This window comes from Carassius gibelio, chromosome B18, assembly GCF_023724105.1.
Source record: "Carassius gibelio isolate Cgi1373 ecotype wild population from Czech Republic chromosome B18, carGib1.2-hapl.c, whole genome shotgun sequence".
NCBI classification, from domain to species: Eukaryota; Metazoa; Chordata; class Actinopteri; order Cypriniformes; family Cyprinidae; genus Carassius; species Carassius gibelio.
In genome coordinates, this window is record NC_068413.1 from 26,152,488 (window position 1) to 26,169,031 (window position 16,544).

At 39.6% G+C, this 16,544-nt stretch overlaps 1 protein-coding gene across 1 annotated transcript in view; it reads left to right on the top strand.

The window, feature by feature from the left end:
• The window catches only part of LOC127977424 (genetic suppressor element 1-like), an 870,445-nt gene that overhangs the window by 571,949 nt on the left and 281,952 nt on the right, over positions 1-16,544 (top strand). Inside the window, exon 3 of the mRNA XM_052582332.1 lies at positions 623-820. Within this exon, the coding sequence (XP_052438292.1) occupies positions 623-820 (198 nt within the window). The remainder of the gene's footprint in view (positions 1-622; positions 821-16,544) is intronic.

Below are 16,544 nucleotides of genomic sequence, written 5' to 3' on the forward strand. Positions count from 1 at the left end.
TCCGTGATTCCCCTCGCGTTTTCTGCATCTATCTTGCAATGGACACATGCCACGACGTTCTCTTGACGTTTGCCCGCGCCCTCAAATCAAAACACTGCTGACTCCTTGCAGTATGCCATTTTGGATGCAGCGCTTATGTCTCCTTTCGCTTTGTGGGTGACGTAAACACATTGTGTCACATTAAAAAATCAATGCGAAAGAACCTGACGTGAGATTTAAAATAAATTAAAAGAGGCTTTGAGGCAGAGAAATTTGCCTCGATCATTTTTTGTAATCAAGTTAACTCAAGTTACTCGATTAATCGTTTCAGCCCTAGATACAGCATGTATCAGCATTTTATTTGTTGATGATGTTTTCATGTTTTGGTTTATACTTTGAGTGTGTGCGTGTGTATGTGTGTGTGTGTGTGTTTGTGTGTGTGAATGCTGGTATACAGACTAACTGACCTTGGGCATAATCTTTGACCTCTTTTTCTTTACCTCTGTCCTGCAGCTGTTAGGGTCAGACAGTGTTTTTTGGGTCAAGCTGTTTACGTCCTCAATTAGTCAACCCGTCAGTGCTAGGGTCCATATATCCTGTTTATTGCTTCTAATATCTCACTCTGTTTCTCTGTGTCCTTCAGGCATGAGCCATGAGCCAAAGTTACCATCATTAGGCATGATTTCCACAGCGATCCGCACCACGGCGACAGTCAATCCTCTCACCCCATCTCCCCTCAACAGTTCTATTGTGCCCAATGGCAGTCCTGCATCTCAGTCCGCCCACTCTGGATTTGCCGCCGCTCTCCGCAAGCTGGCCAAGCAAGCAGAGGAACCCAGAGGTAAGCTGTGGCCCCCTTACAGTGCTCCAAGGACACAAATGTTCCTTCGTTGTCATCTGTTTATTGCTATTGTAAGGGAAACAGGTCAATTTAGCTCAAAGGGAATCATTTAAGATTTTAAAGGGAATTTGAACAGAATCACTGTTTCACGGCTGGTCACGGAGACGCCCTGCGATTCAGTGAACTAGCCGTTTAACATCAAATCTGGGCTGGATACTAATATCCAAACTATAGTGAAACACTATCAATTAGCACAGTAACAAGATCGGCAGTTTAAGACATTAACTTGTAAGCACAAAACACAAGATACTTCTCTTTTCAATATGAATAAGGCTTTATTAGATAAATCTAAGACATATAAACTAATCTAACACATAAACGCACGCACACACACATTCACACAAGTTGTAGGAAGGTCGAAAGTTAAGGAAAGATGAGTTTAAGAGAATGGAAATATGGAATCCCAAGTTTACAGCAATACGTTAAATTGCATAGACATGAACAACCATCAATCACGTAATTAGCCCTTGCATTGAGTTCCTCAATGTGACTAAAATTATATTAGATACACCAGCACAACAAATATCTGGGGATACGTTGCCTTAGTTTCCTGTGAAAGGGACTCCCGTTGAAAGGGGTATCCCGGTGTTGCTGATTGGCTGGAAGTTCAGTAGTGAAGTGACGTCTTGGGAAGCCCGTGGTTGTTGGGCGTTGGTTGAAAGTGCAGAGTCGTGTGCGCTGGTTGAAGTTGAACGGGCATCCGAGGTCAGGCGTCGGAGACTCGACGTTACAAAACTTAACTCAGAACACGAAACTCTCAAACGGAAAAGAAAAGAAATAAAGTTTGACGAGACTAGGTTGTGTTCCTTCTCATTGTGGCATAGAAGCAGCAGGCAGGCACGCTGGAACCGCGCTCAAAGAACAATGACGACTAACCGCATGGCTAGATGCTTATAGCTAAAGCTAGGTAGCAAAGCTACAAGCTAAAAGCTAAGAGCAGGCATGACTGATAGCACGAGCAAGGCTGGAACTAAAAGCAGACTAAAAGCCCGCATGACTGATAGCACAAGCAATGCTAGACTAAAAGCCGACATGGCTAATAGCAGCAGCTAGACTAGAACTAAAAAAAAAATTTTAATCGTATCCAAAGTATTTAAACTTTCCTGTTGGCCACCCCTCAAATGTTGCCTTGACCAATCAGATATGTTCTTGGGGTGGGTATCATAAATCATTTGTTTATCTTACCAAGCATGTGGTTCTTGCCTCACAGGGTCTAATTTTGGACATGATTCCTATAACATGATTATGATATATTTTACAAATAAATGATTGTCAGGACAATATCAAGCAAGAAAATGTGATTATTTCAATACTAGACATGACTAGGTATCCTATAGTTATCAAAAGACATACACAATAAGTGATTATACATGATAGTCAAATGTGTGGGTTACACGTAAATGAATATGGAGTTAAGCAATGTAATGATTCATTCATAAGTCTTTTTTGAGTTCATTCTGGTCCATATATAATGTATAAAAAGGGTTTCTTTGCCATTCTCTGGCAATGGACTTTTCTGTGAAGACAAAGGTTTAAAGCCCTTCCCCCTTAGGAATTTCAGTCTGGTTTCACTGGCTGGGGGGGGAAGTCAATGCAAGTATTTAACTTGATCTCCTGGGTTTACATGTGATGTCCAGCGTTGCATTCCAATCACGAACAATAAATTTGACAATCTCTTCTTCGAATTAAAATTGTTAATAATTGTTCTATTGGTGTTAATGTTGAAAGCTGTTGTGTGAACAAGTTGGTTGGTTGGTTGGTTATCTTGCTTGGTTCTTGTGGCACTAGAACTGATTTATGACTTCCTGAGGAATTCGGGTCTCGTTTCAATGCACACAGCTCTGATAGACTCTTTGATTTGTCTGATTCGACTCATTTCTGCTACATATATCCCCCTTTCGATCGGCGAGGTGTTTAGGTGAAGACATCGTCGATCGCTGGAGAAACAAAGGCAGAAGAAGCAGACAAACACAGCAAACAGCAAGACAACACCTCCATGACAGTTACTGTACTGGTGCAGGCATCAGGTTATTTAGGTACACGTGGTTAAGTTCAATTAGTCAATGTAGTTTAGCACATTGAGGATAGTTTAGATCGTCTTGGAAATTGTTTTTATTTTGATTCATCAATCAAATTTGTGGTTAACTTTGTTTGGTTCTTCTAGGTTGTCTTACTTTACATGTTTACCATTAGTTTTCTAGTAATTTCGTTTTCAATTCAATGGATTGACCTATCATGCATGGAGCTCTCTGGCTTCCATTCAGTTTAGAGTGGCTGGCGGATATTAGGTGTTGCGAGTCAATCCTAATATCAGACCTTCGACCCTCGCAGGGTGTCTAGGCGTTTCACCTACTCAGGAAAGAGGGGAAGGAGAAGGATAGGTAAAAGAAGAACAAAACAAAACAAGGCTGCTGTGTGTTTTCCTAGCATGTGTTACAACTACTATTGAGCTAGGATGTCAGGTGCAGCTAGTGTGTCGTGAACCTTAACTTAGTGTCAGGTGTTCTACCTATTGTGAGGATGGCTGCACGTTTCTTCATGGTGGGTATGTGTAACTTTGTTACGCTAAAAGTTGGATATTCTACCTGTGGGAAGAATATGTTTGTTGACTGTGTTATCAGTAGATGTGTTTACCTCTGGGTGTAGGTAATGTGTGGTCAGATCTGTTCAAGTCTGTGTTGTCTCCCCCTTTTTCTAGCATGTCACTGAAGACTGGCTCTCTGCATCCTTGGCTTGGATGAGGGCGTTTCCATGGTCTAATGAGGGGTCAGTCCAGCAAGGCAGGAAGTTCTTTGGCAGACAGTCGGAGGCAGTTTGGCATGGCTGTGTGAAGCTGAGTTGCAAAACTTGTCTCCTATGTTGCATTCTTCTTGTGATGCCTTCTGGCTGTAGCAGACTTTCTGACCTTCTGTGCTCTGGTGGTTGCTGTTGCACAGACAGGGAATTTGGAACTTGGAGTTGGAGTTCATTTGACAGTTTGTTAGTGACTGAGGTGATGTCCTTTAGTACCTCAGATTTTTCATCAACAGTTGGCCGTTAAAGACTTGTTCATTCTGGGTTGTTGTTGAACAGGTGCTTGTCATCTCTGATGCGGTGCACCAGGTGATCACCGGCCTTCCGTTCTGTCGCTGGTCACAGCGAGCATGACTCAACTTTGTGGTCACCTGCATGTAAATTGTCTTGAAGGAACTCTCTTAGTTGTTCCATGACTTGTTCCGTGTCTTCTAATGGTAAGCGGTTATGTTCTTGTGAGTACTCAGCACTGTGCATGTCTGAGTGGTGCTGAGGTGGGTTTTGTTGTCGCTTACCCACACGAGTTGCTCTTGGATGAGTCAGGTGATTACCTTTGGATATCTGGTTAGGTTTCCAGATGTTATCCTTTTGGTTTCTTGAGAAGCGTGGCTGGTCCCATGGATTTTTCCAGCAGTTGGGCTGAAAGCGGTCGTGGATATGGGCGTCACGTTCTCTGTGCTCTTGATGGAAGACTGGTGTTGTGATGCCACTGGGTGTCGTCCGGTGCAAGGCTTGAGTCTTTGTTGACAGAGTTCAAGAGTGTGGATGTTTTGTTACCTTTCTTTGAGGCCAACTTCTGCTTGTTATAGGCCTTCTGTGTTAGGTCACGCAACTGTTGGATGGTCATGGAGTTCGGACAGGCCATGACACCTAGATGGTGACTTACTCCGGGGTGCAGATTCTTTAGGAAGAGGGTTTTGAAGTTCACATCCTCTTCAAGGTCAGGGCTGTTGTGTGCACCAAAGTAGGCTTGTCGGAGTCGGTTGTAATAAGCTTGTGGAGTCTCTTGACGACCTTGTTTGGTTTCCAAGGCAGTTAACAGTCCATGTTCAGACTCTGGGTCTGTAAACTCTTTAATCAGGACCTCACGAAGTCGCTGGTAGTTTGACTTGATTTGACTGGGCTGTCGATCTAGAAAGTTTCGTACCTCGGAACTGGACGTGGCTCTAAGGAGGTATAACCAGTCTCTGTCAGTCACATGAGGTCTCACTTCCAGGTGAAATTCGATATCTCGCAGGTAAGCTTGGATGTCGGGGCTCTCTGTGGAGTCCGGGTTGAACCTGCTGATGTTTTCAGACAGCTTGTTGAGGTCTTTGATTGTCATCCCGTGTGCAGCTTCAAGGTCTTGGACGGGAGGTTTTCTTTCGTTGGCAGGAAAGGGTTGTGTGGCGAAGGCAGGTGAGGTTTTGGGTTGTGGCCCTTCGCTCCTTTCGTCACATGCCAGTTCTTGGACGTGGGACTCTGCTCTGCTCAGCAGTGATGAGGCTAAGAGATGTTTCTCTTTTCTTGGCTCTAGTTTGTGCTTGTAAGCATTTTGGAGTTCTTTTCTGACCATGTAGAGCTCATCGTTGGTATCATCTAGTTGTTGGGTCAGATTGTCCATTTCAGTTCTGTACCTTTCAAGGTGGTCTTTCAAAGCACTGATTTCAGAATTCTTGTTTCTGATGTCTATCTTGGCTTTCTCCAGTAGCTGTTCGGCATACTGGAGTCTGTTTACCAGGTCTTTCTGAGCAGCCGTTGCATGTTGCTGGTCGAGCTGAGCTGCTGCCAGGGCTGCTAGGAGCTTCATAACTTGTTCTGTTGTATCCTGCTCCCTCTCGCTGGGTGCTTTGAGTTGATTTTGAACTTTCACTTCCAGCTTGTCTATGCGACGTTGAGCACGTGTCAGCTCCTCTTGAAGGTGGGTGATGTGCTTGTCGCTCAGTTCCAGCTGGGTTGTGAAGGCATAGCTTAGTGAGCTTGTGATCTTGACTAGCTCCTCGTGGTTGTTGTTCTGGCTTGAATCTTGTGTCAGGAATCTTCTCAGGATTAGGATTATTATTAAAAATAATAACAGTTCAAATGTCTTTGGAGTGAGGCTGTCTGTTATGCCTCTCAGCCAAATGTTCACATCTTCCCCATGGGAAATGGGGTCTGCAGTCTGCGGCATGTTGGCACGCTGGGGAGAAGAGAGACTGACACAGATCTGTGTGGAGTAAAAGCCTATGTGTGGTGGGACAACTAAGTGTTGTATCAGTGATTGTGAACCACTAGTGAAATGTGGTGATGACTGTGTTGGTCTCAGGGTGTCTAAGTAGACTAGAGATGCGAAGACTTTGTCACTCTAATGAGGAAGAGGAAAAGAGAGACAGAGGTGAAAAACAAATTCAAATGACAAGCAAAATTTCTGTTTTTCAAATGAGGAAAATTATTTTTTCCAATTAAATGTTATCAAAAACGTAAACAATATTATTATATTTCTTGCTTTGGACAAAAGAATACAATAATAATTCTGATATCTCTTTTCTTAGTCTGACAGGATTGACACCGTACACCTTTCAGTTGGACCGCTCACCAGGGAGTCAGCGAAGGCGACAGTTGCTCAACACGTATCTCTATTAAATTGATCTCAACGTTGGATGAGATGCTAAAACTTGGATTGCGTTTCCAAATGTAGGGAGGTTAGGAAGAACAAATGAGAGGATGATTACAATCAAATTCATAAGGATGATTCGTCGTCTTTGGCACGATTGTGTATTTACTTCACTTAGAATTGATTGATGGTTCATACATGTCCTACAAATGTAAAAAGAGAAGAGGAAAGTAAAGGAGAGAAAGGACGGAGATGGTAAGTCTCAGTAGCAGTTATCTCAACTACAAGGAGAGCATTGTGTTAGTTGCTGCACAACTAATCAAACAAAATAAACTTTAAGTGAAAGAGGGTTGTCTTTCTAATTTATTTGAACTCGTAGTGAGGGATAACAATGTCTCCTTTTAGGGCTCAGGTTTGTCGTTCCCAGGCTAGGATACACAAAAGTAAAGAAATGGTAAGAAAAAGTCAAATTAAAAAAATTAATAAATGGGCAAAATATGCAAAAATGAAATTAAAAGAGGAAATCAATAAGTAAAACAATAGTGGTTAAGTGTATAACCAAAATAGGAAGAGGGGTAAAACGAATTCAAATAAGTAAAGGTCTGAATAGCATATATTCAGATGGGTAATAAATAAATTAGGAAGAATAAGTTTACTTAACTTCCAAAGTTCAAGGCTTATTCATTCCTAAAATAATTAGGCCCAAAAGAGAATACTAGAAATAAAAGATCATATGAAATGATCTGAGAGGGAAATTTTAAGTGAATCAAAATAAATTTAATGTTTCAATTAAATTTCAATTTGACAATTAATAATTGTGAGTCAGTATTTCCCTTTCTAGTAAAATGAAAATAAGTGGTTTAGTGAGGAAAGAGAGCACTAAAGAGAAAGAGACTAACAAGTGTTAGTTAAGATGTTTAAAATGGTTAAATCACGTCAGCGTTGCCCAAACACACATTATTCTACCACTGGATGGTAATGCTAACGGCTAACCTTTGAGGCTAGTGGCTTTAGTATAGACTTCAATGTAAATGCAATGGTTTCATTAGCTTAGCGACACCGCGGAGTTTGTGCGCTGCGCGTGCACAGTTCAGAGTTGCTCGGTCACGGTCGTCACTATGGCAACCAAAACACGTTCTAGTGGATTAGCACATGAATCGTTGCATTGTTGCAAATACAGTTAAGCATGTTACACGAAATGTCGGCTCATTTCAACACTGTACAAATAACAACACCGCCTTTCAGTTGGTTTTGCGATGTGGCACTTAAACTCTCAGTTTGTATAGAGTTAAATTTATCTTAATTCAAATAGCAGCTTCCTGCTGTAGTTATTATATCAATCTCAGCAATTTGATTCTCCGTGCCAGTTTTTCTGGACACAAACATAAAAGTTTTCCTTCGCTGTTGGTACACAGTTAAAATTTACTTGATCAAGCTTTTAAAACACTCCCATTCAAATTACTCTCGGACACACGCAGTGTTACGCGAGATTGCATTCACTTTGTGAACGGATACAAATGGACAAACATTGTTCTCTAATGTTTAACGTTAACTTAGGGGAGTCGAATATCAAATTTGATTCGGCAGTGGAACACGCACTGGCAATCAAACTATATGAAATATGAATACGGGGGCTTTGATAAATAGATTGAGGAACACGCTCAAAACTATTCTTTATTCACTTTATCCCTTTTGAAACACTAACAGTTTAGCTCCGTTCAGCAAACAGTGACTGAGATAGCGTTTGAGACACTGGAACACACAGTGAAATCAAATCAGCTATAAAACAAGGCATTACACAAATGAGGAACACGCTCAATTTCTACCTTATTGTACGATCTCAGATGTTTACTTTTAAGTTCACTTACTGCTGTTAACATTGAAAAGACGGACTTGAGTTAGTCTCCTTTAGCTCCTTTCATTCAAGCGGGGAGGCGCGCGCTGCTTACGTCACGCGTCACACACACATACTCAGGTCTCGCATGCTTCTCATCTTTCATTCCTTTAGCAAAATCAAAGATTAAATAACTTGGTTTATGCTCACAATTTAGATTAAACTGCCCGCATTTTCTCCACCATTATAAATGTAAGGGAAACAGGTCAATTTAGCTCAAAGGGAATCATTTAAGATTTTAAAGGGAATTTGAACAGAATCACTGTTTCACGGCTGGTCACGGAGACGCCCTGCGATTCAGTGAACTAGCCGTTTAACATCAAATCTGCGCTGGATACTAATATCCAAACTATAGTGAAACACTATCAATTAGCACAGTAACAAGATCGGCAGTTTAAGACATTAACTTGTAAGCACAAAACACAAGATACTTCTCTTTTCAATATGAATAAGGCTTTATTAGATAAATCTAAGACATATAAACTAATCTAACACATAAACGCACGCACACACACATTCACACAAGTTGTAGGAAGGTCGAAAGTTAAGGAAAGATGAGTTTAAGAGAATGGAAATATGGAATCCCAAGTTTACAGCAATACGTTAAATTGCATAGACATGAACAACCATCAATCACGTAATTAGCCCTTGCATTGAGTTCCTCAATGTGACTAAAATTATATTAGATACACCAGCACAACAAATATCTGGGGATACGTTGCCTTAGTTTCCTGTGAAAGGGACTCCCGTTGAAAGGGGTATCCCGGTGTTGCTGATTGGCTGGAAGTTCAGTAGTGAAGTGACGTCTTGGGAAGCCCGTGGTTGTTGGGCGTTGGTTGAAAGTGCAGAGTCGTGTGCGCTGGTTGAAGTTGAACGGGCATCTGAGGTCAGGCGTCAGAGACTCGACGTTACAAAACTTAACTCAGAACACGAAACTCTCAAACGGAAAAGAAAAGAAATAAAGTTTGACGAGACTAGGTTGTGTTCCTTCTCATTGTGGCATAGAAGCAGCAGGCAGGCACGCTGGAACCGCGCTCAAAGAACAATGACGACTAACCGCATGGCTAGATGCTTATAGCTAAAGCTAGGTAGCAAAGCTACAAGCTAAAAGCTAAGAGCAGGCATGACTGATAGCACGAGCAAGGCTGGAACTAAAAGCAGACTAAAAGCCCGCATGACTGATAGCACAAGCAATGCTAGACTAAAAGCCGACATGGCTAATAGCAGCAGCTAGACTAGAACTAAAAAAAAATTTTTAATCGTATCCAAAGTATTTAAACTTTCCTGTTGGCCACCCCTCAAATGTTGCCTTGACCAATCAGATATGTTCTTGGGGTGGGTATCATAAATCATTTGTTTATCTTACCAAGCATGTGGTTCTTGCCTCACAGGGTCTAATTTTGGACATGATTCCTATAACATGATTATGATATATTTTACAAATAAATGATTGTCAGGACAATATCAAGCAAGAAAATGCGATTATTTCAATACTAGACATGACTAGGTATCCTATAGTTATCAAAAGACATACACAATAAGTGATTATACATGATAGTCAAATGTGTGGGTTACACATAAATGAATATGGAGTTAAGCAATGGAATGATTCATTCATAAGTCTTTTTTGAGTTCATTCTGGTCCATATATAATGTATAAAAAGGGTTTCTTTGCCATTCTCTGGCAAAGGACTTTTCTGTGAAGACAAAGGTTTAAAGCCCTTCCCCCTTAGGAATTTCAGTCTGGTTTCACTGGCTGGGGGGGAAGTCAATGCAAGTATTTAACTTGATCTCCTGGGTTTACATGTGATGTCCAGCGTTGCATTCCAATCACGAACAATAAATTTGACAATCTCTTCTTCGAATTAAAATTGTTAATAATTGTTCTATTGGTGTTAATGTTGAAAGCTGTTGTGTGAACAAGTTGGTTGGTTGGTTGGTTATCTTGCTTGGTTCTTGTGGCACTAGAACTGATTTATGACTTCCTGAGGAATTCGGCTCTCGTTTCAATGCACACAGCTCTGATAGACTCTTTGATTTGTCTGATTCGACTCATTTCTGCTACACTATGATAATGAGCCTTTAGTGGAATTCAAACTGGACTGAATGAAGTCTGCTTTTCCATGTAAGTCTTGGTCATGCTGGAATACAGTGGCATTATCTCATCAGAGTCAGTAGTTCATGGCTCAGGTCATGATCCAATGTTGTTGGCTCCCTATAGAGATTGAGTGAAAGAACTACTTCCAATTAAGGCTGCACGATTTTGACAAAAATCATAATTGTTGATTATTCCCTTGAAATTGTAAAACAGATTTATTCCATTGTTTGAAGCTGCATGACATATTTATATATAATACATATAAAAAAAGTCTGAAAACACTCTTCTTGAACTTTTATTGCTTTTCTATAGCATTGAGCCTCAAAGTTCAACTATATTTTGGTTTGGTTTCTTCTTTAAACACACAAAAAAGATCAAAATATGCATGGTATAATAATGTTATGCTAAAACTAAAAAAAAAAAAAAAATGTTTACCAAAGCTATACATTTCATTTACAATTAAATAGACAACATTTCAAATTACATTAACATTTTACAGTAAAATTTATATTATCAGGGCTCCAGACTAACATTTGAGAGCAGTGGCACCAGCACCTGATTTGGTAGCACTGAACATGTACTAATATTACAAGTTTTATCTCATAGAAATGCACATTGGAACAGGAGCTTGAGTTCAGAGTAGCAGGAGGATGAGTTGGGATGCAGATGTACATTTGTTGCCATTAACAAAAACCGTACCATTTGTTTAACTCCCTCATCTTTCATACATTTGTAGGTCATAACCAAAAGTACAGCACCTCATTACCATGGTAAAAAGAATTAGCCTAACTATATGGTTTCTATGGTGTTTGTATTGAGAACCAGTAGCCTAAAGATATTAAATTACAAATCCACATCAACTGATAGAATAATTAACAAAATAATGTAATTATATTTCATTACTCCTTTAACATATATCAATATGAACATCTTATTTTTCTGCCATAGCACCAATGTTACTGTTACTACAGTATAACTATGGTAAATGTGGGTGATTTGTGGATCAAAACGTTTTCTAACTGGATCTTCACTGTTTATGCTGCTTTCTGCATCAGTGTTGATGAGAATAACAGCTCCAATTTATTTGGCTTTAAACTACTTAAAGAGACATGATTTGTATTGGAGAACTCTTCGCCGAACTCGAGTGCTTCTTACTGGATTTCACAGCATTGTTTATTGCCTGATCGCAACTGGTCACTGCAATAAACGCATGTGCTCTAAACTCACGCTGCACTGTTTTCTATTGAGATGAGCGGATAAAAGTTCTGTGTGGTACGCAGTTCAAACAACTACAGCTGTTTTGTTCTGCTTTTGACACATTTGGTGTTTAACACATCAGTCATGCACAACAGAGTGAAAACGGCTATCAGTTAGACAAAATGTAATTTATCCAGTGTGTTTGAGTTTGTTAAACCCAGCACTACAAACACCTCCTAAGCATACAGAATAATGCAAGTGGGCATTTTCAATTATTTATTTTTGTAAATCATGACATCCGTAATAGTGATTAGAAATTCAATTAATTGTGCAGCCCTACTTCCAATACTATGTATTATCATGTTTGGAAAAAGTTCTGAGCAGGCTACTTTATGTTAGATAAAGTTCCCCCACCCCCAACATTATCTTGGCTGTGCCCAAAGGCTAAAAAAGGAGGTAGGAAGGCAACAAGGCATGTCCGAATCCAATGATCATGTCACATCATGTCTGCTGAAAAACATTCATCAGATTTTTGAAGGCATCTTAAAGGTGTCCCACAGTCTTGTGGGTTTTGATTCCATAGCAGTTAAGCTATGGCATCTAAAAGCTGTGGTTTTTGGTCAGTTTGTCTGTAAATGTAAATGTTATTTCCACATTCAATGTAATGTCTAGCTAGAAACTATCAGGGGTGGGACTTGGCCGCTAAACATCCTGATTGGTTGAGTTCACGCAGCATTATTTGAGTTCAACCACCATTTATTCGGATCATTTTGGAAATATTACTGTTATTGTGTCATGAAATGTAATTTAAAAATTATTTCAGGAGAGAATGTAGTTGTTTAAAATTGGTTTATTTATAAAGACAGCACCTATTTAAAAATGTGTTTTGCCGATCTCGGAGACTGAAAGCTCCAAGTGATCCATGGGAGCTCAGTGCTCATGTATCCGCCAAAAGCAGCCTCACCTCGGCTAGATCTCTGATATGTGCCGCTGGCTTTGATGTCTCTTTAGTGGTTAAACAGAATATAATTCGTTTTGGGTAAATCTAACAGGTTATCTTTGGCCTGTATTCAATTTATCTATATGTTAAAATGAAAATAAAAAAGGCAAATTTATATAATATTTCATTTCATTGTAATGGCTGTATATATACACATATCCCTGAACTAAGTACATTTCTGCAGCTGTTATTATGTTCAAATGAAAACTTCAAAGGAGGCAGTGGTATTTGATATCCTATTTTGTTTTATTGTAAATATACAGAGAGGAAAATTGCAGTAGCCAAGGCGAGCTGACTGATGTTATCAAGTACCCTGCTGTTTGCGAATTTACCAGATTTGCCTCATCGCGACCTCACACTCCCGGGTTGAATGCACAAAGTCTGAACTACTGAGGATGCATGTCCAAAATCAGCGTACTTTGTATTGAGAAACGCATGCAGACCTACGTCACCAGTCTATTTGCCTAATCTTCCCGGTACTTTAGACCGCGGTGCAAATGCAGAAAGCAACAGGTCTGGGTGAAAAAAAATTTCTTGGGGAAAAAAATTTCCTGGGTGGGTTTATGCTGGGTACTCCTGTTTCCTCCCACAGTCTAAAAACATGCAGGTCAGGTAAATTGAAGATTCTAAATTGTGACCTCCAACTTGTGTGTAAGACAGACTTGTTTATGGATGACATGGATTAACTGGTTGTCACCGTGAATATAGCCATAGGTGCTGGAATGGCGTCAAGAAGAAAATAAACAAATAAATAGGCTTGCAAAGGGTGTGGAAAATTTCCTGTACATTTTTGTAAGATTTTTAGAAACTTGGCATGGGAACTTCATCTGGGAATTTATGTTAATTAATTGGAAGTTTGTGGAAATTTGTAAAACTATCATACACAAACATAAATATAAACATTTTGTTTGATAATAGGCTCACATGCAAGCTAATACAAATTTTGAAAGATTTTTTTTGGGGGGGGGTCTGTGATGCTTGTGAACAGTGTTTATTTAAAATACTTTACTATAACTTTTTATTGATATAACATCCTTTTTGAATGAAAGTATTAATTTATTTTAAAAAAAGAGAAAATATACTTACCACAAACTTTTTAATGGTAGAGTATTGTTTAAAAAGTATTTCTGTTTTAAATTAACGCTGTTCTGTGCAAATCCACGTTCATTGTCAGCTTGGATTTTTGCAGCTTGTCAGTTAACAACGGCTCTGTGTAGTAGCAGCTGCTCTATGTGAAATCACGCACCTGATGGAATTTACCGCTGATTAGATAACCAGCTTTACTGACGAGATGCGCATTAATCATCGGCAGATATATATCGTGCATGAAGGTAATGCATTGTTTCTTTCTATGCTATTTGTTTTACTGTTTTTTTTTTAGTGTTGTTCTTTTGCATCTCTTTTTATTTATAATAGTAAAACAATTTATGATTATTTATATAGTAATCAATAACTAGATAGTAAAGTTTGTGTTCAAACTTTAAGTTGGCTTGAAAAAGCCTGGCCAGAAAGTTTGAAAAATGTATAAAGTTTGAAAAGTTTAAAAAGTAGTATGTTGCTATGTTTCTAGCATGATTAGCATGTCGCTGGCATGTTTTTAGCATTATAAGCAAGTGACTAACATGTCGCTAGCGTGTTTGTAGCATGATTGGCAAGTGACTAGCATTTCGCTAGCATGTTCCTGGCATGATTAGCATGTTGCTAGCATGTTTATAGCATGATTAACATTTTGCTAGCATGTCGCTAGCATGTTGCTAGCATGATTAGCTTGTTGCTAGCATGTTTCTAGCTTGATTAGCATGTGGCTAGCATGTCTCTAGCATGATAAGCATTTTGCTAGCATGTTTCTATCATGTTTCTAGCATTAGCAAGTGACTACCATGTCGCTAGCATGTTACTAGCATGATTAGCATGTTGCTAGCATGATTAGCATGTTGATAGTGTAAGGGAAACAGGTCAATTTAGCTCAAAGGGAATCATTTAAGATTTTAAAGGGAATTTGAACAGAATCACTGTTTCACGGCTGTTCACGGAGACGCGCCTGCGGTTCAGTGAACGAGCCGTTTAACATCAAATCTGCGCTGGATACTAATATCCAAACTATAGTGAAAACACTATCAATTAGCACAGTAACAAGATCGGCAGTTTAAGACATTAACTTGTAAGCACAAAACACAAGATACTTCTCTTTTCAATATGAATAAGGCTTTATTAGATAAATCTAAGACATATAAACTAATCTAACACATAAACGCACGCACACACACATTCACACAAGTTGCAGGAAGGTCGAAAGTTAGGGAAAGATGAGTTTAAGAGAATGGAAATATGGAATCCCAAGTTAACTGCAATACGTTAAATTGCATAGACATGAACAACCATCAATCACGTAATTAGCGCTCGCATTGAGTTCCTCAATGGGGTTAAAATTATATTAGATACACCAGCACAACAAATATCTGGGAATACGTTGCCTTCGTTTGCTGTGAAAGGGACTCCAGTTGAAAGGGATATCCCGGTGTCGCTGATTGGCTGGAAGTTCAGTTGGCTGAAGTGACGTCTTGGGGAGCCCGTGCTTGGGCGTTGGCTGAAGCTGGAGTTGTGTGGCTGGTTGGAGTTCAAACGCGCAGACGAGGTCGACGTTACAAAACTTAACTCAGAACACGAAACTCTCAAACGGAAAAGAAAAGAAATAAAGTTTGACGAGACTAGGTTGTGTTCCTTCTCATTGTGGCATAGTAGCAGCAGGCAGGCACGCTGGAACCGCGCTCAAAGAACAATGATGACTAACCGCATGGCTAGATGCTACAAGCTAAAGCTAGGTAGCAAAGCTACAAGCTAAAAGTTAAGACCAGGCATGACTAATAGCATGACTGATAGCACGAGCAAGGCTGGAACTAAAAGCAGACTAAAAGCAAGGCATGACTGATAGCACAAGCAATGCTAGAACTAAAAGCCAAATTACATCGTGTCCAAAGTATTTAGACTTCCTTGTTGGCCACCCCTCAAATGTTGCCTTGACCAATCAGATATGGTCTTGGGTCTGGGGTCATAAATCATTTGTTTATCTTACCAAGCATGTGGTTCTTGCCTCACAGGATCTAATTTTGGACATGATTCCTATAACACAATTATGATATATTTTACAAATAAATGATTGTCAGGACAATATCAAGCAAGAAAATTCGATTATGTCAATACTAGACATGACTATGTATCCTATAGTTATCAAAAGACATACACAATAAGTGATTATACATGATAGTCAAATGTGTGGGTTACACATAAATGAATATGGAGTTAAGCAATGGAACGATTCATTTATAAGTCTTTTTGAGTTCATTCTGGTCCATATATAATGTACAGAAAGCAGTTTCTTTGCCATTCTCTGGCAAAGGGACTTTTCTGTGAAGACAAAAGTTTAAAGCCCTTCCCCCTTAGGAATTTCAGTCTGGTTATGCTGGCTGGGGGGAAGTCAATGCAAGTATTTAACTTGATCTCCTGGGTTTACATGTGATGTCCAGCGTTGCATTTCAATCACGAACAATAAATTTGACAATCTCTTCTTCGAATTAAAATTGTCAATAATTGTTCTATTGGTGTTAATGTTGAAAGCTGTTGTGTGAACAAGTTGGTTGGTTGGTTATCTTGCTTGGTTCTTGTGGCACTAGAACTGATTTATGACTTCCTGAGGAGTTCGGCTCTCGTTTCAGTGCACACAGCTCTGATAGACTCTTTGATTTGTCTGGTTCGACTCATTTCTGCTACAATAGCATGTTGCTAGCATGATTAGCATGTTGCTAGCATGTTTCTTGATGTTTAGCATGTCTCTAGCATGTTTGTAGCATGATTAGCAAGTGACTAGCATTTCGCTAGCATGTTACTAGCATGTTCCTAGCATTATTAGCATTTTGCTAGCATGTTGTAGCATGATTAGCATGGTGTTAGCATTTTTCTAGCATGATTAGCATGTTGCTAGTATGTCACTAGCATGTCCTTAGCATGATTAGCATGTTGCTAGCATGTTCCTAGCATGATTAGCATGTTGCTAACATGACGCTAGCATTTTTTAGCATGATTAGCATGTTGTTAACATGTTGCTTGCTTGAT